Source organism: Mus pahari, chromosome 13 (assembly GCF_900095145.1).
Source record: "Mus pahari chromosome 13, PAHARI_EIJ_v1.1, whole genome shotgun sequence".
Taxonomy (NCBI): domain Eukaryota; kingdom Metazoa; phylum Chordata; class Mammalia; order Rodentia; family Muridae; genus Mus; species Mus pahari.
Window position 1 is genome coordinate 29,075,496 of NC_034602.1, and position 27,931 is coordinate 29,103,426.

The window sequence follows — 27,931 nt, forward strand, 5'->3', positions numbered from 1 at the left end:
GATGGATGGACAGACAGACAGACAGACAGACAGACGGACAGACGGACAGATGGACAGATGGACAGACAGACAGAAGTAAGCAGAGGCAGAGCTCAGCCACATGGCCATGTGTTCATGGAAGGGCTCAGGTACTCACTGGGAGCCAGTGCCCTTTTAACTGCTTAGCAGGAATGACTTTGTTCCCATAGCAACCAGGAGTTGGGTAGTGTCAGGAGGAAGAGGTAAGACCTCAAGTTGGATATGAAGGAACTATCCCAGCAGCCTAACATAAGGCTGCCCGTAGCAGCAGGCAGCCCTGGGATCCGGTGCGTTTCAAGGCCACTTCCAGGCCTCAAAATGACCCCAGTGATGTACTACATGTGGATAAACCCCAGCCGGTGGAGGACCAACACTTCTCTGGTTGACAGCTATGTGCTTGTAAACTTTAATGCCATACAGTAGAGAAACATACAGTACAAGCAACGTGGGTACTGGGAGAAACTTTACAGCAATGCTCACAAATACACTTGAAACACTAGGGAGAACAAAGATGTCCTTGGGAGCCTGCTGGCTGCTGGGTGCCCATCTTCATAGACGGCTGCCGCACCCAGAACTGCATGCAGAGGTGAAGTGGCTCAGTCCTTGCACCTCAGGCAGGTGCCCGCTCCTCTTTGGCCACCATGTGGTCACCTTGGGAGAATGAGCTGTCAGGGTTGGAGACCACGTGATTATAAAACTCTTCTTCCTGTCCACCCGGGCCAGCACGGGGCTCAGCTTAGCAGTGAGGGATGTTAACCTGCTCCAGGTCAGGACCCTGGCTTCTCCAGGGGACAGCTACAGGGCCTGCCCTCCAGGGATACCAGGTGGCAGGGCAAGCAGCCCCTGTCTTACCATGGGGGTAGGGTGTGCTGAGGCAGATGGAAGCCTGGTAGTGTCAGGAAAGTGTCTGTAACAGGGAGAGATCGAGACACTGGGATACAAGGGAGAGGAGGTGGGATGGGAGCCGGGTGGGCCTTCCTGCGGGCAGAGGCGGAAAGCTGGGGAAAGGGCAGGCTTCCAGGGAGGTTTCTAAGAGCTTCTAGGTCCAGAGAGCTCAGACGGTAACATCAGGAACATTTGTCCAAGGGACACTGTGCTAGACCCAGACCCCTGGTTAGGTCCAGCCTTGGACTCAGCACTGGACTCAGAGAGGAGACTGTTGATCCTGCTGAGGACCACAGCAGCCCTTCGTCCTGATTTCGTGAAGGCTGGAACCCCACCTTCTGTAGGCTTTGGCACGGCACTGGAGGAGAGTAGCTTCACATCACCACCTCAGGTATGATGCTGAAGAGGAGGTCGTCATTCCCCCGCCGCACCTCCAGCAGGAGTGAGGACTCATTCAGGACTGCCTCCTGCAGCTCGCTGGAATCCACCAGGGGGCGTCCATTGACTTTGACGATGATGTCGCCATCTTGGATGCCTCCTCTGCCAAGCGGGAGAGAGACCCTCAGCACGCACACTTACTGTCTGGGCTCAGGCTGGACTCGCCTGGGCTCAACAGCAGCAGTTCAGCAAAATAATTTTGAGAAAGAACATCAGTGGAAAGCCAGTGGCACATGGTGGCCAGCGATTTTCAGACTACAGAAGGAAGGGCAGGGCCACCCCCACCCCACCCCCACATACACACAGCAGCATACATGGCAGTGGGGCCCCTCCAGTTTCCAGAGCCTCAGTTCACAACCACTAATGTGACCCGGATGTGGTAGAGGTCAGGGTACCAGCTCATGGTCACATGAGACATAGGACCTTAACTCATGGTGTCCCAATACCTAACATTGCTTTGGGGTTTTGGGGTTTTGAAACAGGGTCTAATATGGCTTAAGGCTTGATCCTAGTCTAGCAGGGTCTGGCCCTAAATGCCCAGTCCTTCTGATTCTGTCCCCCAAATGTTGAGGGTTCAGGCTTGTGCCACCATACCAGGTCTGTACTTAACATTTCTGTAATTCTTAATATGTTAAAAAACAAAAACAAAAACAAAACAAAACAAAAACCAAAAAAGCAAAGCCTTAATCTCATTTCACCATGACAAGGACTCTGGGATGGAGAGTCAGCAGTACCATGGTGTTCTTTCTACAGAAAAGAAAATGGAGGCCCTGATCTTTCTGGAGAGAGGGAGGCTTGGAGTTTCTGTCTTGGCCCAGGCAGGGACTCTTCAGCCTCTGCTTCTCAAAGGGACGATCCCTCTGCGCCAAGGACAGGCGTGGTCAGTGCTCTGAGGGACAGTTCATCCAGTGGTTCAGAGGAGCGGCCAGACTCCACAACTCCTTGCCAGGACGCTTGGGGTCACATAAGGTCAGTGAGGAGGCCCAGTCCAGGCCCCAGCAACCCTCCCCCTGCATGTCTGACTCCCAGCAGCCCTGCCTCTGCCTGTAGAGCATACCTCTGAGAAGGTGAATTGGGAACGACCTCTTGAACGTATATTCCACTGCTGACCGCTGGAAAGTCTGGGTTGGCGGCCTTCAGTTCCTCCACCAAACTGGAAAAGAAGCTCTGTATCAGCCTCTCTGCCCCTAGCCCAGCTCCCTGGCATCTGGCTGCCCCTTCCCGCCACCACCCAAGCTGGACAAACAACCTTTTGTGAGCTCTCAGAGAGCCCTGAGCCATGAGATGAAACTGCTTAGTGGCCACAACTGGCTACAAGTGTGGAGAGGGGACAGCTAGATGGGAGGACAGGTTACAGAGGGAGGCTGTGGGAGGACAGATGGGTGGGTGGACAGACAGAAGGTACTGGGTGGAGAAATGGAAAATAGTTGAGTCGTGGAGTGGACCGAGAAGACAGGACAGATGGCCGGTGGATAGATGGATGGTTGAGGAAGCACACAACGTGGAGATGAGTTGGCATACTGGTCCTAACTGCAGATTGTTTAACTTTTGCTCCCTAGATTGACAGCTACAGAAGCAAGAAGGGGGAGTCAGGGGTCGTGGGTCAGTATCTCTGAGTTATCCATAGAACTTCATCATGTGGTAGCTTTCTTCACAACCCTGGGCTGGACTTTCCTTCCCCCTCCCTCCCTCCCTCCTTCCCTCCCTCCCTCCTTCCCTCCCTCCTGCCCACTCCCTTCTCTATCACTTTCACCCTGTACTTCCAGGCAGCTGCTCTGTTCTGAACCTCTACCAAGGCCAGAGCCAAGAGGTGAGAGGGAACACAGCCATCTCCCTGGAACTCAGAGTCAAGGTGGCCAGCAGGGTGAAAGGACGCCTGACAGCCACTCCTACACTGCGGGGTCACCATTGTGCAAAAGGGTGTGCAAACAGGGGGAGGCTCTCTTACATGAGTGGCCTGTGGCGATGGAGAAATAGCCACTAGGATCTCAGAACATAACCATGTTTGGAAACAAGGTCTTTGCCACTCTAGTTGGTCAAGGATCTTGTGGTGAAGTCATGGACTTGGGCAGCTCTCATATCCGGTGACTGGCAGCTTGGGGCTCAGACACAGGGTGGAGGAGGCCGTGTGGGGATGGGCAGGGATGCGGGATAGGGCAGCCTGCTGAGGAGTGGCCACAGCCAGGAGGAGATGGGAAGAACTAGGACTGGAGTCTCAGAGTGTGAGACCTGTGGGCACTGGGTTTCAGGCTCTGGACCCCAGAACTCTCAAGTAGTATGTTTCGGCTGGTCTAAGCCACCTAGTTTTAATTACTTATCGTGGGAAAGCCAGGAAGCAGTTCTAGAGGCTTCCTTGTGGGGGAGCTTCTGAAGAGAGTTGGTGGTGGGTCTGACCTCTTGAGCACCTGCCAGCAGCAGGGCCCAGTGGTCAGCCTGTGGAAGGGGATTCCTGGGAGGACAGGGGAGCGTCATTCACCTTGGGGTGATGGTCCGCATCCGGATGCCAATGAAGCGCTTCTTCCAGTCTGGAAATGAAAAACAGTGGCTCAGTTAAGCTACAGGGTCAGTGCCCTTGAGAAGAGAACGCAGGGGAGGCTCAACCAGGCCTGGGTGGGGCCAGCAGCCCACCCCTGGCTGCTTTGGTGGTGAAGCCATGGGGACAGGTTCTCAACACAAACCAAGGCTTGGCGCGTTTCAGTTTTTCATGTCACTAAAATTCCATGGAAGCGGTGGGTTTAATCCAGCAATCAATAATACCAAGAGTCTCTGAAACCCAGATGCCCAGGATGTGAGTGATAGCAAGCCATCCTCAGAGAGGTAAGCAAAAGGAGAAATGAGAAGATGGTTTCAACCCCATAAATGAACATTTTCCTAACCAAGACTTTCAGGGCACAGAGGCTGTTCTTAGAAGCACAGAACACAAGTTAAGCACCCGTGTCAGAGACAAAGGATGCAGGCAGGCACGAGGGCTCAGCAGGTGAGGGTGTCTGTGGTACAAGCCTGGCGACTTGATCCTGATCCCACATAAAGGTGGAGCGAGAGACTACACAAAGTTGTCCTGGAAGCCTCTACGTGAATGGCATGACACACAACCCCCTCCCTCAGAAATACTAAACATTTTAAAGAGATTTATTTATTTTTATTTTATGTACACAAGTTTTTTTGTCTGTATGTCTGTATGTGTACCACATACATGCAGTGCCCGTGGAGACCAGAAGAGGGTGTCAGATCCTCTGGAACTGGATTCAGAGCCACCAGATGGGTGCTGGGAACCGAACCCGGGTTCTCTGTAAGATCAGTAACTGCTCCTAACTGCTGTGCCATCTCTCCAGACCCAATAAGATTTTTTTTAAAGAGGAAAGTCTCGAACCTGTCGCCCCAGATTCCTCTTAAAAACAAGAAAACAGTGGTCATATGAAACTCAAAAGCAGCAGAAGATGAGAATATGAGTCAACGAGCCGTGAAACAACCCAGCAAAGAAAGAGGTGAGTCAAAAGCCATTCTCCTGATATTAATAAAGTGGGTAAATCATTAGCCAGTGTGATCGTGAGGAAAGACAGATAGTTGTCAATGTCGGTGAAGTGACATTGTTAACTGACATTGTCAATGTCAAGAATTTGAGAGGAAGTGTCACTGCAGACCTCCAGACATCACAAGGCTGCTAGGAGAGCCAGCCACTGCTTGCAACCATGTATCCCACCACTTAGGGTCTGGAGAGCACCAGGCACTTATGTCCATTCAAGAAGGAACGAATGGCCCAGAGCCTTCCACCTAGTAAACAGGTTGATGAGCAGTTAAAAGTCTCCCCAGAAAGAACTCAGACCCAGAAGATGTCACTGCAGGAACCAGCAGTTTAAGAGAGAAATAGCACAGGTTCTACAGACATCCCCATGGGACTGGATATGACCCTGGTCATATGGTCTCCTGACCATACCCAGAAACTAAACCAACAACCAAATGTCTTGATAGAGACAAATGTTTGTAGCAAATCAGATCCAATACACAAAGGTACAGTGTATCAGGGCTGAGATACTGAGTATAGGAATGCACAGGATGCTTTAACATTAAAAGATCAGCCTCATCTAGTGGCATAGGTCTGTCATCCCAGCTACTCCAGAAACTGAGCCAGGAGAGTGGCCAGTTCAAGGCCTACTTGAGGAACAGAGTGAGTTCAAGGCCAACCTTGGTGATGTATTGAAACCCTGACTCAAAACAAGAAGTTAGAAGAGGGCTGGGATTATGACTCAATGGTAGAACACTTGCCTACTGTGTATATGGCCTGGGCTTAGTTGCCAATGCCTTAAGAATTAAAAGGGCAAAAATGAGCTAATGTTAGTTATAGACGGAAAAGGAAGAAACATACTGTGAGCTAAATGGACAAAATCTCACATGTGTACCTACAGGAAGCCAGAAACAGGATTGAAGCTTTCCAACTTAAAAAACAACAAACAAGCAAACAAACAACAACAACAACAAAAAACCTTTGGCCATCAGGATGCCTAATGCCAAGGGACTGGATGCCTCTTCCTACAGGGACAGGACAAGAAAGCCCACTCCTCAAACCTTTATTCAACATTTTATTCAATATTGGGAATGAGGGTGAGCCATTCAGATAGAAAAGGAGAGGACTGTTCCTATTTACAGACCACACAATCATCTACATGGAAAAAACTCAGTGATATCTACCAAGGAGCTACAAGAACCCATAAGTTATCAAGTATTCAACGTACCAAAGTCAGTTTGCTTGCAGATTCTGGTAGCAGGCCATCAGAAATTGGCCTGTAGACTGTATACTCAGAATAACATATGCCAAAGAAAGCCAGATGTGATCCCGGATCTGAGGGTGCAACACTGTTAGAATACCAACCCTTCACCCCAAATTCTTTGACAGATACACTGCAGACTTTTGATTTTCTTCCATAGAAATGGAAAAGCAGATTCTCAACTGTGTGTGGAACCAAAGAGCTCGGAGAGTAGAGATGATGAGGGCCAGCAGAGGGGAGGGCTCAGACCACTTGACCTCCGGACTTCCTAGGACATCAGAAGGCACAAGGCCATGTGGCGCTGGGATGCCATAGAAGGACTGAGTTATTCAATTTTGTGGTCAAGCTGGGAAACCACTCAGGTGGAGAAAGGAGCATCCTTTGAGCAAATGGCGCTAGAACAATCCATTATCCAAAGCAAATGATGGCTGAGTAGCTGCAATGCCCAGAGGAGCTGGGTGGGCCATAGATGACTCAAGATGCTACTGGAATCACAGACATGCTTGAGCTGTCGTTCTGAGACTTGTGGGAGGTCTGTGGTGTGGCTGGAGCAGCACCATGGCGAGCTAGGATTCTGGCAGCTGCTGATGCTGGGTAACGGAGTAGTGGTGCAGCCAGTTCAGATCTCCCCAGGAGGAAGGGCCTAGGGACTTGCTGATGGAGGGCAGAGGGGCATGGGACTCAGGGGTGGATGAATTAATTAATGATAAATTAATGTCATGCTCATTAGGTGGGATGCAGATACAATGCCCTGGTATTCAGGTGATGTCCTATAAGCATTTGTACATTCAGTGCATGCAAGGAGAGTCTGGGAGGTGAGGTGGAGACCCCGGGGCATCACTGCAGATGCCACCAAAATCCAGGAGCCTGGGTCAGGACAGGATGAAGCATGAGTCCTGCCTAAACTTGGGTGTTCAGCATACCCCTCCTTTGACACCTCCACTTGGCCTGTAGACCACGTTCACAAAGCACAGCTTCCCAAGGTGTGGGGAGCAGGGTCTCATCCCTTTCCTGTGAGGGGTACCTTCCTGGCAAAGGTGCAGCCTGGGGTTACCTTTGGCTCTAGGGACATCTTTAGATGGGGGACCACCACTGCAGGTCACCTGGCAGTACCCCAGCCTCGGCCCCAGAGACTGGGTCCTTTTAGACACGCTTCTAGGATGAGGTACGGAGCAGAGGTGCGAGTCTATGGACTCTCGAGGCTAGCGCAGTTGTCACTGTCAACCCCTCCATCCTGTCCCTATCTCTGTGGGAAATCACTTCTGTACAGCACATATGCAGCCCGCGGGGAAGACTAGCACAGGAGGAAACTGTCACTTTGCCCTCAAGTATCCTCACTTCTGTACAGCACACATGCAGCCCGCGGGGAAGACTAGCACAGGAGGAAACTGTCACTTTGCCCTCAAGTATCCTCACTTCTGTGAGCATCAGAACATCAGTGACAGAATGACACGACAGGGGAGAGGAGGGTACCTTAAAGGACTGAGACAGCTGGGACCTGAGAATGTTCTAGACCTAGAAGGCAGTGGCTATGGTAAGTGCCACTCAACCATGCTTGCCACCTTCACACACACACCTCCAATGTCGCTGGCAAAGCCCCAGCCAGCCAGGGCTTCACACATGTGAGGATTCAGTCTGAGGTAGGTTAGAGGGGTCCTAAGCAGGGAATACTAGTGACATTATTCCCACACAAGTTTCTTAGTTTAATCAGACTTTAGTGTTTCTGGGTAAGTTTCTTCTTTAAACAGGGCAAGGCCTATCTTGGGGGTCAGGCCATTCAGTCCCCTGATTGACGTGACAGGCCCTTCTGCTTCACAGCTTTGAGTGGGGGTGGGGTGGGGGTGAGAGGAGGGTGTGGAAGCCAAGCACAACCTCCTTTGGCAGCCAGGATGGCTTTTGTGCATACTCAGGGGATGCTCCACTCCAGCTGCAAGAACCTCTGCAGCCACAGCTGCCGCTGGAGCCACGCGGAGGTCTCGCTCTATCCAGGCCAGCTCCAGACAGTTCTGGGACACCTCACTCCAGCCTTGAGAAGCCTTGGTGACCTCCAGACAACCCCTGTCCACAGATGCTTCAGCCCTGGCTGCAGCCGTCTTCGACAAGTTGGGGGTGGGGCACCTCCCCAGTGACTGTGGGAGCTGTCAATCACAAACTGCTTGTGATTGGCAGAAAGTGGCTGTGCTCACGAGAGGCTTGTGATTGGTAGGCAGGAAGCTGTGCTATAAATGGTGGAATTACTCTTTCTAGCTATATAAGGACACGTCCCTCCAGCCCCTATAAAGGCTTTTTTCTGACTGGTCTTTTTGTCTACTTCTGATCTTTATCACAAGTAGAGTGGGTTGAACTAGTTGTTGCACAAAAAGCAGAAAAAATATAAAATAAAATTTAAAAAGACAAAAAAAACACACAAAGTTTCAGCCTGGTTGGCAGCAGCACGGAGGCAGCTAAGAGTTCCAGGGAGCCACTGAGAGCTGTAGACCCTGACACCCAAAGCTCAGAGCTATTGTCCCAAGAGGGGGGCTGAGACTTTCAGGGAGCCACTGAGAGCTGTAGATCCTGACACCCGAAGCTCAGAGCTGTGTCCCCAAAAAGAGGTTGAGTACTTCAGAGAGGCACCGAAAGATAGAGACTCTGACACCAGAAGAGTTCTAGAGATCAACAGAGGATAGACTCTGAAAGAAGATGGCCAAGAAACAACACTACAGACCAAAAGACCATGAAAATCCCAAAGAGAGAGTGGAGACTCGCAGTCTATAGATTTAGATAGTGGTGATGAGAGAAGCAGAGGGTCCCCACCACAGAGCTCTGGAGCAGTAACTCTCGGACCTTTGGAGCTGCCCCTTGCCTGTCTGTGATTTCTCTCGGGTCAGGGCAAAGGAACCCCAGCCAGATGTCTGAGACAGCTCCTCAGCTTCCGGTTGATCCCCTCCCTAACCCCTGCCTTTTTCAGCACATCACCCATCCCACCCCTGCTCTCATACCACCTCTCGCCTTTTGGTAAACCCCAGTGCCTCAGTCTTTGAACAAAGCCTGATTCAACCACAAGAAGGTGGCTATGCCTTCACATCCTCTTGCCTCCTCTCAGCACTGACCCCACCCATCAGCCAACGCGTGCTCCTTACCACTACCCCCTCTCCAGTGCCTCCCAATACCTAGCCCATGTGGGTCCCCTGCTCTGAGAGTCTCCTCAGTACCGCCCCTCACTGGCCTTCTGTGATGTTGGGCTATTCTGCACTGCCCACAGCTGGGACAGGCACATCCCAGTATCCTGAGCCCTTCCGCTCCCCTTCTCTCCTGTCCAGGCTCATCATTCAGATGTCACATGATTCCAAGGTCCTCTGGGTTTCCACCCCCACCAGAGGGAAGGCTCTGAGGGCACAGCTTAGAGAGGTCAGGGCAGCTCAGCCAATCATATGCTTGTGCCGTCTTGGAAAGGAGCTAAGGCTAGTCAGACCTCTGGTTCAAGGCTAGGCTAATCTTCTGTAGTCAAGGTCCCGAGAGCTGTCCCCTGAAGGGTGCAGAGAGGCTGCTCAGGGCCGAGCTCGAGCTTCTGCTCCAGACCCTGCTTCTGTGGCAGGCCCTGTGTACTCCCTAGGCCCATCCACCCCTCATCCGGGACTCTACCAGGCGTGGAAGTTCTTCCGAGGGAAACCGAGACCTGAAGAAGCAGGGGTGCGCCCTGCCTCTCTTTTTATCCCGAAGCTCCTGGCTCAGGACCAAGGGGACAGCTCCCCTGACCAGTACTGCTCCAGTCACTCCAGAATCTGTACCAACCCCTGCATGAGAAAAGAGATGCTCTCAACGCGTCCCTGATTTAATAAAAGGGATGTGTGAAAGAACTTAGATTAGCAGGGTTCAGATCGTCTGATGTTTTTATTTAAAAATGGAAAAGCATAAATAAGCACAAATTTCAAAAGGACTTTAAGTCAATGGACCCCACTTAGCTAAGCCTCGTCAGACCCTCTGGTAGTAGGCAGGCACTGAGCTTGGGTGATAACATAGCTCTGGGATGGGGGTGAGCATTTCCACAGAGCTCAGCCTGAGTGACCAGGTCACTGTGACAAGGACAGTTGCTCTGCAACAGAGGAGCAGATCTTGGCCCCAGGGACTTCATGTCTGAGAACAGATGAGACAGCTAGGGGACAAGAGGCCACTGGCCCATTTCCAGCACAGCAGTCACCCACAGGCCAGTGTATGTGGGTGGTGTTCCGATCCCATAAACAAGCTAAACTGGAAAGCCCTGGTCGCTAGACGAAGGTCTAGCAATGGTCTAGGAACCCTGGTCTAGTTCTGAGCTTCCTACTGGCCAAGAGAAAAGGCAGCTAGTTCCCACTATTCACCAGAAGGTGCCTCAGATTCCTGGGAGGGACAGGCTCTGCCTGCTCCTGTCATCTTCATATAGGGCCACTTGGAACAGAACGAGGCTCCTCGGTTGCAGTTCTTCACGGGACCAGTCTTGGCTGTACTGGGGTCCTGGTGTGTGGCTGGCAGGGCCGCAAAGGAGGGGGCAAGCAGGAGGAAGGCCCCTGCTCTCAGTGCAGTGCTGGTGAGAGGGCTGGGAGGAGACAGGGAGGCAGTGTGAGGGAATGAGCAGCAAGGTGGGGTGAGACCTGGGCGCCGGCCAGGTCATGGGTGTGGGAGGCACGCGGTCATTGGCAGCTCACTGGGCTGAAAATGGGAAGGTGGGAGCCCCAGGAGCCTGAGACCAGAAACAGGGATCTTTTCTGGACAGTGGCCGTGATCACCAACTGAAAAGATTAGCATGCTCTCACTGGAGAGCAGTCTTGGCAAGCCTCCTCCCTTAGGGGATGCAGATGGCCACCCATCGTGCAGAGTGGGGGCAAGAGGGACTGGAATTCAATCTTTAGAGTGTGGTAAGGGGATAGGGGCTGACAGGAGGTTACTTCCAAGGAGAATTCTTGGGCTTTGTTCTCTTGGAACAGAGGATACCTTGCTGGACTGACAGTATGATTCATAGGCTGAGAAGGGTACTTAGGGATGGGTAGATGGAAGGGTGGAGCAGGAATGGATGGGAGGAAGGTGGGTGAGTAAATGGATGAATCATGGATGGGTGCATGAATGGATGGGTGGATGAATGACAGAATGTATGAATGCCTGGGGGTGTGTACAAGTAGATGAGTAGATAGATGAAAGGATAAGAGGGATGAATGGACAGATGAGAGGATGGGTAGATGTGTGGGCAGATTGAGGAGAGTGAGTGGGTGTGTGGATAGATGGGAGGGTGGATATGAGGATGGACAGATGAATGGGTAGATTGGTGGATGAGTGAATCAGTGAATGGGGGTAGATAGATGGATGAATAGATGGATTGATAAATAAATGAGTGGATGGTAAATGATAGATGGGCAAATGAATGGATGGACAGATGTATAAATGGATGGGTGAATGGATAGATATATGAAAAAATGAGTGAACAGGTGAGTAAATATATAGATGAGTGGGTAGACTGGTAGCTGGATTAATGGATGGATGGATGTGTGGGTGGATGGGTGGATGGATGGATGGATGGATGGATGGATGGATGGATGGATGGATGGATAGGTGGATGGATAGATGGGTGGATGCATGGATAGATGGGTGGATGAATGAATGGATGGATGGACGGATGGATGGATGGATGGATGGATGGATGGATGGATAGATGGGTGGATGAATGGATAGATGGATGGATGGGTGGGTGGATGAATGGATAAATTGGTGAGTGAATAAATGAGTGGGAAATTGAGTGGACAAGTAGGTAAAGGGATGGGTGGATGGAATGGTAATAGAATGGATGGGTGGGTTGGCATACAGATGAATGGTTAGATTGGGGAGTCGATAAACAGATGAACGTGTAGATGAAGGATTAGGTGTGGAGGTAGATGAATGGTGAATGGATAGGTGGGTGGACAGGTGGGTGGAAGGAAAGAAACACAGTTTTCTGCCAACTAAGAGGAGTCCCAGGAATCCAAGTTTGGATGGTGGGACCTGGGGGAAAAACTGTCTGGAGGAGCAGAGGATGATTATGTCATGAGCTGAGAGGCCTGGAGGAAGGCCCTCAGAGAAGCTGGAAATGAGATGCCTGGGGTCTCCTGGTCTGGAGAGCATAACGGACCTGGTTAGGAGTAAGCATGGTATATATAGCTCCTGCAGCTGGGCCCTGGCTCACGTGGATGGGGCTGGGCCTGATCCTGGGGGACCCCATCTTACCTGCCCCTCGGGAGAGTTCTTTACCTTTCACATGCTTGTTTTGGAACTCAGAGAGGAAGCGTGTGATGCGATCCGAGGGGATGGCAAAGGAGATGCCAGCTGCAACCTTGAGCGTGTTGATGCCGATGACCTCGCCATCCTGGGCAGAGAGAGGGGAGTGTGGGGTTACTCAGTGGAGTGCAAGCAAACCATAGACTGCTGCTGAGCCCAGCACCCTCTCCAGGCAGAGCTGGCTGTCATCAGACCAGGAGCTGCCCCAGTCAATGGGACCCACTCCTGGGCAGGACCCCTCCCAAAAGCCTGGCCGTGGGAGGGGTGCAGGATGCTTGCCCTAGACAACCCAGCCAGGGCACTACCAGCTTGTCAGGGAACTTTTTGGGGGCCTAGAGCAGAAAGTTAAGAATCCAGCCCTACCACATGAGCCTCTCCACCAGCAGCCTTGCCTGGAGAGTTGTGAGTGTGGAGGGGGACAGCCATCTGCACAAGTCACCTGAGTGCCAGGATACACTGTCCCAGCCCATGGGCAGCCCCATGGCTGTCTTCTCCAGCCCTGGTGGTACTCCCATGTGCTGTGTCTTGTTCTTGGCACCTTCATCTCCACACTCTCACTAAACGCTCCCAGACCCTGGTCTAGCTCAGTGGTGAGGCCCGTGTCTCTACAGAGCCTCCTCGTGCAGGCTCATCGAGTGTGCATCTTACCACTCTGTCGCTAGGTTCTCAGAGCCTGGGATCCCAGCTGAATCTCCTGCCCTATTCCGGAAAAATTTCAGCCAGGATGATACTGAGGCTGACTCTGGAACGGGGGTGGGTTACAGAGCTCATGGGTGTGGTCTCTTCTCTCACCTTCGATTATAACCGAAGACAGCAAGGCCCAGGGCAGTGACAGCCTGATCTGTGCCCCCATTGCCCGATGCCATGGGCGAGCACATGGCCCCAGCCTGGTCACTATACTGTTGTCCTTGAGGATTCCAGGTAGCATGGACCTAGGGTTCAGGTCTTCCTGGGCCTCCAACATAGCCACACTACTGACCTCTGGACATGCAGTTCCTAGGGCTATATGGGGTTTGTCCCTCTCTCCAGCCTGTGCCTCTGCATAAGCAAAGCCTAGAAAACCAGACACTGCACTGTAGGGGACACTTACCAGGTTCACCAGGGGTCCTCCCGAGTTCCCATACTGCAAAGGAGAAAACCACTGTTAGCTGTGCCATGAACTCCACAACGGTCCCCAAGCTCTTTCCCCACAACTGACTCCAATCAATGACAAGACCAGAAGTCATTCCACCGCCTTGATGCTCAACCCAGAGACAGCAGCAGGCAGCTATCCCACTGACCCTCCAGGGCTCTGCACAGACCCTGTGCTTCCATGTTTCCACAAATCGCCAGTTGCTAGGCAATTGCAAGACAGGCAATGTTGTCTCTACAGATATGAATGGCTCCAGCTACCAGTCATGGCAGGCACAGGGGTACATGCCAAGGCACCCAGGCTTGGAGCTGTGTGAATGTCGTGGTGCCACCAATATGACCTTAATCCTAGTCAAGTGACAACTTATGAAGGGGAGGCTAAGATCTTCCAGAGGTATGCCTAGGCCTCCTCATCTCTGCAGCTGTCCAAGGTGGCCCATCCCTGGGAGGCAGCCACTGGGTGGGTGTTCTGCATGAGGTAACAAAGACCTTCCTAGATGGTGGTGTGTTGTGTGATAGGACAGGACACAAGCTGGTCTGAAGTTGCTGAGGTCGGCCTTCCCCATGGCACTCACATTGATGATGGCGTCCGTCTGGATATAGTCCATGTCCGAGTCCCGGAGACCCAGCTCCTTGCCATCCCGCTGGGCAGTGCTGACAATGCCCGTTGTCACGGTGTTCTGCAGGGCAAAGGGGCTGCCAATAGCCACCACGAACTCACCAGGCCGCAGGTCTGCTGAGTGACCCAGCAGCAACACAGGGAGCTTTTTCTGGAAGGAGAAGAAGTGTGTGAGAGAGGACCGGGGCTCAGACCACAGACGGGGATCCTGGCAGGCTGCTTTCTGGAGAGGAAGGAGAGTATTCACAGCCCTGAGACTGGGCCAGCAGCTGGCTGAGACTGGGGCTGGAGTCCATAGAACCAAGACTCATCTGAGGAGGCCGGAAATGTCTGTCATGGGGAAGTACAGAGCATCCAAGCTGGGCCTGGCCTCTGATATCCTTGACTTTAGGGATTTGTTTTCTGACACATGGTCTCTCTATGTAGCCCTAGCTAATGTAGAACTCACTATATAGGACAAGACTGACCTCAAACTCCCAGAGATCCATCTGCCTCTGCTTCCTACATGCTGGGATTAAAGGCCTGTGCTACTGCCCAGCTAAGCCTGAGATTTAATGGTGACAGTTTGCTCTGTGAGTTGGCAGAAAGCGGCAGCTACCACCAGGCTTGGTGTGCTGCACCCATAGTCACTCCGTGGATGGGTATGTCGCTCTCTGGAGCCCTGTCAAGGACCTAGGAACCCTAGTTTGGAATCCTTGATCCCTTACTGTTGATACACAGGTAAACTGCGGCCTCCTCTGGCACATGAGGCATCTGAACACTGTTTCACACAGGGCTGGCAGAGCTCGTCTGTCTGTGGGCTCAGCTACCTGGTCCTTCTGCTTCGTGGTCTTGAAGAGCAAGCATATGTGCACATCAGTTTGGGGAACAGCAGAGCACAGGTTCCGAGCTTCAGAGGCTCCAGGAGGTAGGTGTGTGTGTGTGTGTGTGTGTGTGTGTGTGTGTTTTACTGAGGCACACAATGCTTGTGTTGCCGATGAAAGGACAGGCATGTCCTTCCAGCCAGCTCAGCACAATCTTGGGCTGGCTCTGAAGCAATGAATGACTTATGCTCTTAGCACCATGGAAGCTATAGAAGAGCTGCAGCATCCTTCACTGCCCTACAGCTTCCTGCATCTGCGCGTGGTTGACATAGAGCCTCTCCTAGCCTGGGTCCCCTGAGCACAGCAAAACTGCAAGCTGCTCTCAGAGAAGCTGGGCCTCCATACATGAAGAGTTCCTGTCACTTCAGCACTCCAGTCTGTCCCCTGTTCCCACCCTCAGTTTCTGTGTTATCGTGAGGAAGGGATGCGTCCAGACAAGGCTCAGAACTATAGAGGGACTGCATTAACGTAGCCTATTGTGAACCCTCCACCTGGGGAGTGAACTCCGCAAACACCTGTCACCAAGGACACCGAGAAGCTGCATCCAGGAGGGGCTAGGCTCCACTCGGCCACACCATCTGACTCACAGACATCTAAAGAAAACTATGAGCCTGACCGCAGCTGAAAGCACAGTGGCATATTTGATGATGAATGCAAGGGATACAGGAACCCCCTACCCCTGTGACCATCCCAGAGCTGTACAATGCTACCTCTGGGTGCAGTAAAAACCAGTTTGAGGAAGGCTTGCAGCCTGACCCTGCCACTGTTAGCTGAGATCTTAGGTGTGTAATCAAATGTCATTGAGCTGCAGTTTCCCCTCAGATGACAAGTGATGGGAATTCTAATCTCCCTAAGGCCCCATTTCTTTCTCCCCTGTAAGATTCTAAGCGATGAGTCAGTCAGGTCCTTCCTCCCAAGGCTCTGCCACAAACAGGAAGAAACAACACCACCTGGATTTCTAGACGCTGCCAGTGACCAATGTAGGTACAGTGGACCCGACACAGGTCTGCCTTGGTGGCCAGAGTAAGTGTGGGCACAGAGGTGAAAGGTGGGGACTGACCTCCCTGGTCTGTCAGCCCACAGGGACAGGGGTGTGGATCTGACTAAAACAGTAAAGAGGTAGAGAGGTGTGGGATGCTGTCCCCTCCCTCCTGTGCCCTGCTTCAGTGGCCCTGGGCCTCGGGTCCCTGCTGTCCCCTGGGAAGGCTGGGCTAGGACAGGCCGGGGTGCATCATCCCGCTCACCTTGGGGTGGATTACAATCGTGGCGATGTCCGACTTCTTGTCAATGTCCTGGATGGTGGCTTCATAGGCATCCCCATTCTGCAGCTGCACCTTCAGCTGCTGCCGGCCTGAGGCGGTGCTGGAGCTGGAGACCACGTGGGCGTTGGTGACGATCAAACCGGCTTCTGACATGATGAAGCCCGAACCACTGGACAGCGGTACATTCCGGCCAAACAGAGGGTGTCTGCGCGGGAAAGCACAGGGGCATTCAGCATGGGGGAGTCATCATGGTAGAGGGAGCAGAACCATATGTAAGGTGATAGAACACAGGCTCGGGGGACCACTCCCTCCTCCACCTGGGTTTGAACTGAGGCTGCCACTTGCATGCGGGTGTGGCGTTGCCAACACTGAAGCCGGATCTAGTTCATGGCCATAAAGACGTGACCGTCATCTCTGATCTGCAGTTTGCTGCAGTGAGACAAAGTACCATTGGTGTCTGCATGTAACAACCCACAGTGGCGCCAACCTAGATGAGCTGCCCTCAGGCAGACTCTGCAAGCCCTGTGAGACTCAGTCTTCCCATCTGGGAAATGGGCTGTCTGCTTAAGGAGCCTTTATTTTCAGGATGGGATGGGGCGGAAGGTTGGTGCAGCTTGGGGCCTTCCTCAGGGTGACACGGAAAAGGACATGGGCCTTGAGGACACCAAGCAGGTGAAGGAGCACAACTGGCATAGTATCTGACACTCGAGCACCGTGTCAGTCTTTTCAAAATGTCACCTCAGCCTGGCAAGACCAGGGCAAACAACAAACCTCCTAAGTGCTCCCTGGGGCCAGGGACGAGTTCATTCAAAGTTCATGGGAGACTTGTGGGTCAGCGTCCCCCAGATAGATGTGATCAAGTCCAGACCACAGCTCCACTGTGTGAGCTCATTTGGAAGTGGGTCTCTGCAGGTGTGACAGGGCTATGACATTCTGATAGAGTGGGGCCCTATGTCCAAGCTTTGGTATCTTGAGAAGATAGGACACTGGAAGAGGCACAAGGGGACCATGGGAGACAGATGGGAAGGACACCCTCCAATCCGAGGACACCCAGAACCTCTAGAAATTAAGAAAGAGCCCAGGATCTGGGAGTGGTGCCCTGAAGAAGGCAACGCGCCCCACTGTTTAAGCTTCTGATCTTTGGGGCTCTGTGACTTAGCCCTAGGTCAACGTTGCTGCACAAACCTCCCAGGGGAGATTGAGGCCCCAACATCCAGGACTACTTGCTGGGGTCGGGCAGGAGGAGGCAGGGCAGAGCAGGGTTCCCACCATGGCAGGCTGCTTAGTTAGCTTCCTGTGTGAGAACTGAAGTAGCTGTGGCTAGTTACCGTCTACCAGCAATGTCTCTCTGAGAAGTACACCCAGCTCCTCTCAAAACTGCAGGCAGGGCCGGAGAGAGCCCTGCACCTAGACCCCACAGGTCAAGGGTAATGTCTGGAGGCTCTGTGCTGCTGTCCTCCCTGAGCCTTACACATCCATGAGGTTTTGGCTTCTCTAGCCAGATGTCACTGCTGCCCAGCTGCCTTAGCCTGTGATTAACCAGCTCAGGGGTTGTGCCCTTTAGAAACACACACACAGTGCCTCCTTAGCTCCTTTCTGCTGAGAGCCTCTTAGTGTATCCACAGGTGATTTCCTCAATGACCGTTTCAGATTTTACTCCAGGGTATATAAGTATGTGATGTGTGGTGTATGGTGTGTGTGTGTGTGTGTGTGTGTGTGTGGTGTATGGTGTTAGGGCTTGGTGTGGGGGGGGTGTGGTGTGTGTATAGGATGTGGGGGTAGTGGGGGTGAGTGGTGTGTGTGTGTGTGTGTGTGTGTGTTATGTATGTTGTTGGGATTTGGTGTGTGTGCGGTGTGTATGGTGTTGGGATTTGGTGTGTTGTGGTGTGTGTGTGTGTGTGTGTATGTGTTCAGTTAGGCCTCTGTTCCTGCCTCCTGACAGGGAGAATTCAGAATTGCCTTCTGAGCTCCTGGGAGAGTATAAGCAAGTTTACAGGGCAATCCTTGGGATGCATTGGTTTAAAAAGCTGTCAATCATAAGCAGGGATCCAACAAGCAGAAGAATCTCAGTCCCATGGGGGCAGAACATCTGCAAACATCTGGCTCGTTTCTCCTAGAGCAGGAGCCCCAGGATGACTTGAGAAAACAGACTCAGAGCCTACATGCTCTGGAGCTCAGGCTAGACCCTGGATGAATACTGCCCATCCTCCTCCCCCGCTGCATACCTTGTTCCGTCTTGCCACTGTGAGGCCGTGGCCACTGTGAGTGCGCAGGAGGGTGAGTAGTCTGACACTTTGCCGGCCTTAGCGCACAGAGGGAGGGATGGTGATTGACATCGGGCAGCTCCACACCAGAGTCAGACTAATAATCGGGTCCCCAGCTCCCCTGATCTCTATCAGGTGGGCTCCTGTCTGGCTCCACCATCCCAGCTGCCCTCTCTACTCAGCTGCGGGGCAAGAAGGGTGGAGACTGTTGTGTCTGGAGAGCTGAGGCTCCTACCATAACCGGCCTCTCTCTGGGGGGTCTAAGTGGAGACCTCAGGACCGGATGTGAGTGACGGGGCCTTGGCTGCTGTGTCTAGAAGGCAGGCCTCCTCATCCAGCACAGACATCTCTGGGACAGAATACAGGGTGTGGGAGGAAGGAAGGAGTCTCCACCCCTGTCTGTAAAGGCAGGTCCTTTCAGGAGGCTAGACCACACATCACACAGTGAGCTTCCTCTCCCATGGACAAACTTGCTTCCCTATTCACCCACATCCACTCAGGCCTCCCTCTCCACCCCCATCCCCCAGGAACTGGCACATTCTCCTCCCCCATGCCTGATCTAGACACAGTTGTACTATTGAGCTAGCACCGCAGCGGGACTGTCCCCTCTTTCTAACTCTTAGACTCCTAGAGACTCACTTCGGGCTAACTTTCAGCCTCCAGGTACCCCAGGTTTCAATGGTTGCTGCTCATCCTAACCCATCCCTCACTATGCTCCTGGCTGCTGGATTCAGATCTAATTTTGGGTGGCAGCAGGCAGCTGGGAATGGCTGGGAAGCTGCAGAGGAACTCGGGGGGGGGGGCGCACGCACCTCAGAAAGAGCTCTATGTGGACCACAGCTGGCGCAATCTTCTCCACCACGTCAGCGATGAAGTTGAACTTGTACCGCGGACTGGTCAGCTGGTGGAGACCTGCGCTGGCAGCAAGGACCAAGGGTGTCAGTGAGACCTGCTGGCTTCCAGAAGCCCTAGGCCCAGGGTGGAAGAGGCCCTGCTAGAGACTCAAGTCTGGTCTCAGAGCCAATGTCAGCTCAGCATGCTTTGTACCCCATCTCTCAGAAATGCAGGGGTAGCCAGACGTTGGGGACAGTGGTTCCTGCCCTGGAGAATGGTTAACTAGGTCTTCTGAGATTTGAGACTGCATATTTTTCCCCCATGGACTCCTCAAGACTGGGCAGGAATCTTAAGAGAATTTCGATCTTTGCTCTGGGAAGCACAGCCTGAGGCTGGGGACCAGTGCTACCAGGCGCTTTCCTGATCTCATGTAACAGCAGCATGTTGGAGAGAGGACCATCACTCTCTCTGTGCCTGGTGGCCAGTGTGCTGATAGATAAGGGCACAGTGAAAGGGCTGAGGCCTCTCCTGAGCCATCTCATCTGGCCTCTGTGAGGCCCTTCCGCATTGGCTGGGTTATAGATTCCTGAGTGGACAGAACACTGCCTCTGTCCAACTTGGCCGTAGCCCAGGCCTACTTGCCAGGCAGCACACGAACGCCCCCAAAGCCTCATCACTGGCTCAGATTTCTGCCGCCATCAGCAGCAGGGCTGTGGCTTGCCAGGACCACAGGCCCGAGGCATGTGGATGACATGAGCCTATACTGAGACCTCCGGGTCCCGGTCTCGGACACCACACTGCTTGGCAGTGCTTGAGAGGTTCCTGGGCTCTAAAATGAGCACAGGCCTGGGAGCTGCACACAACTTGGCCCGACTAGACCTGGTATCTGTTAGCTGTGTGACCTGTAACAAGTCAGTTGCCCTCCCTGGGCCTTGACTTTCCCATCTAACAAATGGAACTGAAGGTGACCCTCCTGGGGTCTGGGTGAACTGATGTGAATGTGAACAGTGACATTCCCTGTCCCAGGAACACACGCCCACGGCAGCAGTCGTCAGAGGGGGTGCAGAGCATAGCCTGGGCTCTGAACCAATCGGGGGCTAGTGCTATCCCCACACACAGCCTGGCAATGTCCCTGACTCCCTGGGTGGCAGCCTGCGGGGGATGGAGCTGCAGCAGCAAAGGTGGGGAAACAGAGGCTTATTAAACATCTCCTAGCCCAGACTCCAGTGAAGTTTACCCAGGCACACCTGCCCACAGCCTTTGTGAGCTCAGCCCTGGTGTGCCCTGGCTGTGAAGGACAATAAGTGACCAGCCAGGGATGGTGACGAGACGCGTGAACGGGGTTGGGACTGATGGCGCCTGGGGTGCATGAAGAGGACTCCTATGCAGGCAAAGCCATCGGCTGCCCCTGACTGGTGATCAGAGAGGCTGGCTGAGTGGATTGAGACCTGGTCCCAGTGTGTCTGTGACCCAGGAGGAGGGAACTCCGTCCTTCTCACAGACAGCAAGCTTTACTGCCAAACGCACCCTGGGGCCTCCACACGTCCAGGTCCAGCAGAACCCTCCCCAGGCTCTGCCCACCTGGCCTGCCAGCCCCACTATGGGTAGTGGGGGCAGGAGCCAAGGCTGCTTGGGCTTTGACCTGGAGGCTCCAGCCAGTCAGCAGATGTTGGTAGGTCACCTGTCATTCCAGGGGGACGGTCTACCTGACCTTCAGGACCTTGTCAGCCAGGACTATGCATGGTGGGCAACGGGGGGAGATCTCAAGACCTGCAGCAAGGGCCCTGATTTCGGCTGGCTTCCCATGCCCAGGGCCACAGAAAAACGAAAGAGATGCTATACATGGCCCCATTCCCCAGACCAGAGCCATGCTTGGCTCACCCAAGCCCAGCAGTGACTAGCACAGGCAGAGCCCCCATGTACTCCCTGGAAAGAGGGGAGAAGATGACACAGCCATCAGCCAGAACCTGCTCAGCCTGGCCATCAGCGTGAAACCCCTACCTCAGAACAGCAGCCAGAAAAACAGCGGCCCAGAAAACTGAGAGTATGAACTGAGTGTGAATGCCATCCTAGAATGGCAGGCCTAGCCCTGCTGCAGGTCAGGGAGCCCCGGAGAGTGACAGGCATGGCCCTTTAATCCAGCCCCAGCCTCAGATGAGTCACCGTGAGTCACATAGAGGGCCCCAAGCCCCCACCACAGGCTTCCCACATGAACTGTCCTGGCTGGGCCAGGAAACAGCTCTGTTTATTTGGGGTTTCTTAACAGCCCCACCCCCATGCCAGGCCGAGCCAAGTTCTGAAGGCCAGAGACTCAGCACACCCAGCTGTTGGCTCTAGTTTCTTGTTTTTTTTGTTGTTTTTCAAAAATAAACGGCATCTGAAGGCCCGGAAGTTTTGTTCAGCAGCCTGACCCAGAGAACAGCCGTCAGGGCCAGGTGTCTAGGGCCTTGAGAAGAAAGGCAGGCTGTAAGAAGTAGCCCTGGGAGGGACGATGACCTCAGGGCTCCATCTCCAACACACATGCCCTGATAGTGGACAACCCTCAAGCAGGGTGCTGTGGTAGCTCTGGACAGTCACAATGGCCATGGAAGAGATGGGAGAAAGAAAGGCTCAGAATGAGAAAGTGAATGATCAAGACACACCACAGGGGCAACCCTACACCATCCCTGAGGCTGTTCACTACATAGTCCCATCATTGTGATTAACAGAGATTCAATCCAGTGAGCCCAGCCAGCACACTTGACACACATAGGAACTTGATTCTGATCCCCATGTCTGACTCTTCAATGGTGTCCCCCAGCTTGGGTTTTCTCACTGAGAGACAGCCGTGGCATTCCTCCCTGGGTCATCAGCCAGCCATGATTATGAATGTTCAGGCTTGGTATTGTGTGAGGCCTAATGGGGGTCGGCACGTGCTTCCTGGGCAAGTGGGACTGGGAGAGTGAAGGCAGCATTGAGCGTCCCACGTGGGTCAGTTTTTACTGCCCCTCCTCACTCAGCCACAGGTGGAAGGGCATTCCATAAGTGGAGCTGGGAGGCTCTGTGAACTGAGACTAGCCTCCCAGCCCCGCCGTGGGCAGGCAGCAGCTCCTTGGGGAGTTGGCTCAACCAGCAGAGCCTGAAATTTCACAGCCAGAGGCGCCCGGCTGGTCCCAAGCCAAACACAGGTCAAGGATCTCCTGGAAGCTAACCAACTGTTATACATTCATTCCCAAGGGGCGGAACCGAGCTCGGATGTGCCTAGGTTGAGACCGTGTGCCTTGGGCAGGCCACCTGATCTCTCTCAGCCTTGTTTCCCAACCTAGACAGCAGCCACGGTATCAGCCATAGAGAGCGCAGTGAAGCCAACTCTGGGTCTAGTGCCCTCAGCCTGGGGTGCTGTGTGTAGGGCCTTACACCTGGGCTGGTGCCCTGATCTGTGGCTTCGAGGAAGAGTGCTGTGCGGTGTGTATGCTCCGGGCTGGGCAGCTGCCCTCCTCTGCCTTCCATCCCCTAAGGCATGACCTGGGTCCGAGGGCCACAGACTGCAGCACGGTCCCTGGGTATGACAGATGGATCTTAAGCTAATGTATGTGGCCAGGGGACATGGATCACTTAGGGACAGGCAAGCTTTTAAAAGAAGGAAAAATAGTGAGCTGACCAGCCCCCCAGGCAGGCAAGCTGCGGCCGGACTGGATCTTGAGGGGCTGTGTGCTCCACTCTCTCTGCTCGCTTCCAGGGCCAGCCCATGCTGGGTACCAAGTACTGAGGAGACTCTAGAGCAGTGGGTCTCAGCCTATGGGTCGTGACCTTCTTGGGGTCACATATCAGATAGCTTGCATGTCAGATATTCACATTATAACCCTTAGCAGTAGCAAAATTGTGGCTATGAAGTAGCAACAAAAATAATGTTATAGTTGGGGTCACCACAACATGAGGAACTGCATTAAAGGGTCGCAGTGTCAGAAAGGTTGAGAACCACTGCTCTAGAGAGGCCCTCAGTGAGGGAACAAGTGTGATTTTTGGCCTAGGCCTTGAGGAATGGAGGATTGGCACATATGACAAAGGGACTGTTTATGCAAAGGCAAGTGACACTGGTTACAAGAGGCTGGGACTGGAGCTGGGACACAGGAGGTGAGGATCTGTGTACAGGATCTGGATATTCAGGTCCTAGAGCCTCAACTGGAGGTGTATGTGGCTTGCAGGCTACGCTTGTCCCATGGATGTACAGGCACAGCTTGCGGTGCCCATGTCTGGCCATGCTTCTGCAGCCCCAGAAACAGGGTCTTGTGACTGCACTGTTTCTCATAACCTACTCACCAGTGTCCTCCAGGGTGGCCACCATCTCATGGGGCTCAGGTACTGTGGTATATCAGATTGGCAATACCAGTGCTTGGGGCGAGCTCTCCCTTACTTTGAGAGTCTTGGGTGGCACACCACAACATCAGAACCTGTCTTTATAAGGGACCCTAACATCATTCCCTACGATGAACTCCTAAAGGCTTTAGAGGTTGTGGGAGGAGTCTGAGACACCTGACCCTAGGAACTCTGGTGGCCACCTCCCTCAAAGCCCCAGGCTGTAGCTGTCCTGCCCAGTCTGCTGTGACATCTGCATAGGTTTGCATCTGCATAGGTCTGGGGCCTACAGTGAAGGCCAGGAAGGCTGCCTGCCTCACTGCCTCCAGAGCTCCTACAGGCCAGTGAGCACACACAGACTCTTGATGGTGTAGGGCATGGGTGGTTATCATTCTGTCTAGGTAGCACTATCCTCACAGAGCCCCATGGATGCCCTGGGGTGGATAAAGAAAGGGATCTGAACTCACGGGTCATGGAGTATCAGGTTTTAACACACAATCCTATCCGGCATCAAATAAACGCAGGAAGCCACTGGAACCCTCCAAGTCCCCACACACAGCCATGCCACTGACCAGTTCTGCTGTCCCAGCAGGCAGAGGGACAGATAAAGGATACTTCTTCTTGCCTGGATAGTTTCTCATGCTTGACTCCGAGCCTCTAGAAGCTGCTAAGAGGAGGGAACACAAAAGCCAACCAAAGCTCTTAAATAAACAGGCTGGGAGAGGCTGTCAGGGCCTTGCACATTAAAAGCTGCCTATTAAATCTGTTGTGTGGGAATTTCCCAGGGCTCCCAGCTCTGAGCTCCAGTAACATGTGGGTATCTACCACCACCGAGGGGCTGTGGGACATTGAATCCGGGAGCCAGGCAGGCAGCTAGGCACCTGTAAGCAGACCCTTCAGTGCAGGTCATACTAGCAAAGTGACCAAATGTTTTTCTAACATGCAGGTGGGACCAAACATCTTCCATCAGTCCCAATGGAACCATCTAATAGGGTCCAGGAGAACTACAGGGACCCATGGGCCCAGACATTTATATAACATCACCTACTGTGTGCAACCAGGCTCTGCATCCACCCCTGCCATGAGGCCCAGAGTGAACAAGAAGCAGAGGGAACAGAAAGGCCAATAGACAGGGGTACAGATCTAGCAATGAAGCACAGTGTTTAGGAAAGCCAGCTCAGGGTGGTAGGACATCTGAGCCCAGGAACCCTGCCAGGTGAAGGATGAAGGGGCAACTGTGGTCAGTGGGCAGAGGATGTGCAAAGGCACTGAGGTAGGAGGGAGGGAAAACAGTAAAGTGGCCAGAAGATGAGAAGGTCACAGAAGATGGTACTGGAGGTGTGTGTGTGTGTGTGTGTGTGTGTGTGTGTGTGTGTGTTGGCAGAAATAGGGCCTGAGAGTCCCAGTAAGTGTAGGTGGGGGGGGTGGTTATGGAGGGAGTTTTGTTGGTAGCACGCAGGACAAACTGACCAGGGTCACCTGGCTGCCAGGTGAAGTGATGCAGGAGGATAAGAAATGTGGAAGCCAGCAAAAGTCAGAGCTGGCTTGGTCTCCCGCGGCTGTCTGATCTGTGCTGAGACCCAGTGCTACAGCAGCTCAGACATGGCCCGCAAGTGGGACTCCTCAGGTCTCCCTGTGTCCCGCACATGCATGAGTTCAGGGCATCTGGGCGTGGTGCTTTGGGCTCAGGCTGATTAGTGAGTGTGCTCACAGTGGGCAGGAGGCAGTGACAGGTGTGTGGACAGAGGCTAAGACCGCTGTGGTGGGCAATGCTGTCAGCCGAGCTGGGAGGAAGAGTTAGAGACAGCTCGGCTGCTACCATCGCTGGACAGTATTTAACAGGGAACTGGGCCAGTCTCCATCTGCATGGGGCGAGTCTGGCACTCACACCAGCACGGGAAGCTTCCGAGCATCCGGAGATAGCAGCCTAAGCGAGTGATGTCCTTGGAGTAGGCAGGACCCGGAACATTCAGGTCCAAGTGGGCAATGGACAGGTGTCAGGCTCAAGGCCACTGGCTCTGTCTAGCTGTAACCATCCTGATGGGACTGAATGAAGACACTGTGAAGGACCCTTGTGCCCCTCCCTCTGGCTATCAGACTACTGAGACAGAGATGAGCCCTGAGAAACTGGGATTTCCCCAGGAATCTCATGCTGGGAAGAGGCAGGAAGCTGTAGGGATGCATCAGGCTGGCAGGGAGAGACTGGAGCTACGGGTTAAGGATGGGTGGGAGCTGCTTGGTCAAGTATACCTCTGTCCCCCTATTTAAACATAAATCTCCTGTCGGGACCCCTAGATGGACTTGGGGGGATGTCGCTGGACCCTTTCGCCCCTTTCCCCCATGTGGCCACCTTGTTTTAATCGGCCCTTTGAGGATGGATGGCAGACCCTGGCGTGGTAACTCTGATAACGTGTCTTTCCTCTCTGGCTGCAGTGCCGACAACTCCTTGGCAGCTTGGGTTTGATGGGGGTGGTGCTCTAGATCAGCTCTTGGTCTCTGCTCTGCCCAGACCTCTCCACTCTCCCCCATCCTTGCCAGGGAGCCCCAGTGACTGTCCCAACTCAACACCTCTCTGTGGGGGAGGGGGTCATAGACCCCGCACAGGAAGTAACATCGAGACTCAGCATGTGTTGTCCTGTGGCTACATATTCCTTGCAGGGGCTTCTCCCAGGCCTGACACAGACCGCTCATGGTAGACGGGTACCCAGAACACAATGGAGCGATCGACTGAGGACAGTGGGTCCCTGAAGCCTAGGATCCTGCCAACAGCCACGGGCATCCTGCAATTCTTAGTGATGGAGGCTTGCCTGATCCTCAGGCTGACATCCTCCTCTCTCTTCATAGCTCTGTGCCCTCCACAGTCTAGAAGTCTGGAGGGTACAGGAAGGTCTGCTTCATGCCATGCACTGTTTCCAGTTAAGGGACAGTCAGGCCAGAAAGGATTTTTATTCCTTACAAATGGCTCAATCTATAAAGAACAACATCCACTTCCATTCCTGCCCATTTCTGCCCAGAGCCTGATGTTAATAGTATCTGTCACATGGGAGACCAGAGACGGGTACACCAAACACAACCAAGACGGGAGCAGAGTAATGTAGGTGCCTGGCCACCCTGAAAACCCTCTGCCTATCAGACAGCCAGGCCCAAGACAGGCATACAGAACCAGCACCCAGCACACCCCGACAGAAGAAAACAGAGCAGGAGTTGAAGACAGAGACCAGGAAAGATTGCTTGACACTCATTCCCTTCTAAGTCACTGGAGGACTCTAAGAAACAGGAGTGTGGCTGGGTCAGAGCCTCACAGTCCACCAGACGCTACCAGGCTGCCACTCTAGAGTTTAAGTCTAACTTGTTTGTGACTTTGGGGACAACATTTACCTCTTGGGGGCCTCAGTTTCCCCATCTAGAAGGCCAGAGGGTTGTCTGAACTATTCTAAAGAGGCTGCCTAGTGGAAGTGGGCAGTTTCCTCAGAGTAAGGCTTTTTTGATTTCTGGTGGAGCTTACCAGAGGGGCAGGCACCCTTCTGCAGCTGGCGCACTGGAGTCCCGGAGACCTGCAACGCACGACGGCTGGCGGCCTGCAGCGCGCACACGTCGGCATAAGTGTGCCCGTCTGTGCCACACACGGTGTGGGTCCAACGGCAGCGGCACACGCCGCGCACGCACTCCAGACTGTCCCCGCACGGAGAGTCCAGGGGGCGGCCGCAGGGCTCGCCCTCGCTGGCGGCGCACACCAGGCAGCAGTTGCAGAGGTCAGGCACATAGCCCCCAGGGCAGCGAGGGCTCGGACAGCGGGACACGTCGCAGCGCGCAGGACACGGAGCCGCTGGGGGCTCCCGGGCCTGAGCCAACACAGCCAGCGTGGCCAGAGTGGCCAGCGTGGCGGGGAGTAGCGCGCGCGCCTGCATCACGGAGAGGCGGCGGCGCAAGACCCGCGGGGACACCGAGGCCCGAACAGCTCAGGCGCACTCTGGCCGGGAGCGCAAACAGGGCATGGTGTGGGAACTGACCCGGGCCTCTCTCAGCCGAGCTTCAGCAGGCGCTTAAAGGCCAAAACAGTCCGCCCTCGCTGGAAGGGGCGGCCCTGCCCGCCACCAGCCCCGCCCATGCCCCACGGGACCCCGCCCCGGCTGGTGGGGACCCACCCGGAGCCTCCTGCTCCTCACTTGCCTGGTGTGCACTTTGGGTGACAGGTCTGCCGGCCCAGGAGGAGGGCCTGGGGAAGGGAAACTGCTTCAGAATACCCCAGCCTTAGCCA

General features: G+C 53.8%; 1 protein-coding gene across 1 annotated transcript; it reads right to left on the reverse strand.

The window, feature by feature from the left end:
- Nucleotides 1-408: 408 nt before the first annotated feature.
- Htra3 (HtrA serine peptidase 3) lies at nucleotides 409-27,931 on the reverse strand. Its single transcript, XM_021210779.2, has 9 exons — nucleotides 27,179-27,931; nucleotides 19,317-19,416; nucleotides 16,223-16,445; nucleotides 14,072-14,266; nucleotides 13,456-13,488; nucleotides 12,339-12,453; nucleotides 3,818-3,866; nucleotides 2,399-2,494; nucleotides 409-1,443 (listed from the first exon to the last, which is right to left on the reverse strand). The coding sequence occupies exons 1-9, from the start codon at nucleotides 27,579-27,581 to the stop codon at nucleotides 1,278-1,280; spliced, it is 1,380 nt and encodes a 459-aa protein (XP_021066438.1). The 5' UTR covers nucleotides 27,582-27,931; the 3' UTR covers nucleotides 409-1,277.